Source organism: Lolium perenne, chromosome 2 (assembly GCF_019359855.2).
Source record: "Lolium perenne isolate Kyuss_39 chromosome 2, Kyuss_2.0, whole genome shotgun sequence".
Taxonomy (NCBI): Eukaryota; Viridiplantae; Streptophyta; class Magnoliopsida; order Poales; family Poaceae; genus Lolium; species Lolium perenne.
In genome coordinates this window covers 318,935,462-318,936,974 of record NC_067245.2, presented here as the reverse complement: position 1 = coordinate 318,936,974, position 1,513 = coordinate 318,935,462, and the positions used below count along the sequence as shown (strand labels likewise).

Sequence of the window (1,513 nt, the reverse complement as noted above, 5' to 3'; positions counted from 1 at the left end):
CAACCACTCACGGACGCCGTGGCGCCATCGATTACCCAATAACTGAGCGGGCCGTGACGCTGTGTAGTTGTTCTCTCCAATCGACATGAGATTTTTTTATCAACATTGATAGATGACCACAGCCCTGCAGCACCGTCCCGAGCGCCTCCTTTTCCAGAGCTCGACGCCGCCCGCGTGTGGCCGCCCCTCCTCATCACCTGGCCACGCCCCGGCCTCCAATGCACCCAGCGCGCGACGCTTCTCTACGCGGCCCCTGCTCCGCATCGTTGGCTGCTGCCCCGTCGACTGGCCATGTCGACGGCCTCGGCACCACCGAGCTGTTCGACCGCCTCCTGCCCACCATGCCCTGGAACACCCTCATCGACACCGTCATGGGGGAGCTGCACGCGCGGGGCAAGACTCTCCACGACGTCGCCGAGGTGCTGAGGGCGGCGCCCATCGACCCGCATGTCGTCGCCGCCATCAAGGCCACCTACGGCCTCGGCTGCGACCTCAGGGTCCTCAGCGACGCCAACCGCTTCTTCATCGAGACCATCCTCGACCACCACGGCCTCCCGGGCTACTTCTCCGAGATAAACACCAACCCGAGCCGCGTCGACGCCGACGGCCACCTCCGCATCGCGGCGCTCCACGACTTCCACGCCGGCCCGCACGGCTGCGGCCTCGGCACCTGCCCGCCCAACATGTGCAAGGGCCAGGTGCTCGAACGCACCCGTGTTGGCATTTCGTCGAACACCCTGAGCGTGGTGGCGACGAAGACCCTGAGCGTGGCGGCTGGCCTTGGCGTAGGTGTCTGCTAGCGCGGTGGCGACGAAGACGGAGGAGAGGCAGCGTGGCTGGCGTCGGCGGCGTCGGCGGACTACGTTGCTTGCCGACGAGCGGGGGGAGGGGGGCAAGGGGAGGAGGCGCGGGGACTCACCTGCTTGCCGGCGAGCGGGGGTAGGGTAGCGGCGGCGGCTTGGCGCCGGGGAGCGGGGCGTGGCTGCGGTGGACAACGGCGAACGACTGCGGGGAAATGTCGATGAATGGTGGTCGATTCGCAGCGGCTAAGGGAAGAAACCGTGGAGAGGACCTTTGGTACCGGTTCTCCCCACCAACCAGTACCAAAGGCCTTTGTTACCGGTTCTCCCCCAACAACCGGTACCAAAGGGTTTTTTTCTGTTTTGCTATTTCTTTTTCTGTTTTGCTATTTCTATTTCTGTTTCTGTTTCTATTTTAAATGTTCATATATAATATATATATGACATATTTGCACGCATTTTTAAATTTTCATATATACTATATAATGTTCATATTTGCACGCATTTTTAAATGTTCATATATACTATATAATGTTCATATTTACACGCTTTTTTTTATAATGGGCGCTTTTTTTCCTCGACAATCTTACCTCGGGCCAAATGACGGAGGAAATGGCCGGGAAGAAAAGGGTGGGAGGAAAAGGGCGGGAAGAAAAGAGCGGGAGAAATGGGCGGGAGGAAAAGGGCGGGAGGAAAAGGGCGGGAAGAAAAGG

General features: G+C 59.1%; 1 protein-coding gene across 1 annotated transcript; it reads left to right on the top strand.

Annotated features, from left to right (window-relative positions):
• The first annotated feature begins 218 nt into the window (after positions 1 to 218).
• Positions 219 to 800, top strand: LOC127329529 (inorganic pyrophosphatase 1-like). Its single transcript, XM_051356035.1, has one exon. The coding sequence runs from the start codon at positions 219 to 221 to the stop codon at positions 798 to 800; it is 582 nt and encodes a 193-aa protein (XP_051211995.1).
• Positions 801 to 1,513: the final 713 nt, after the last annotated feature.

Coding starts and splice junctions, on each gene's coding strand:
- LOC127329529 (XM_051356035.1), top strand. CDS start 219: ATGCACCCAGCGCGCGACGCTTCTCTACGCGGCCCCTGCTCCGCATCG.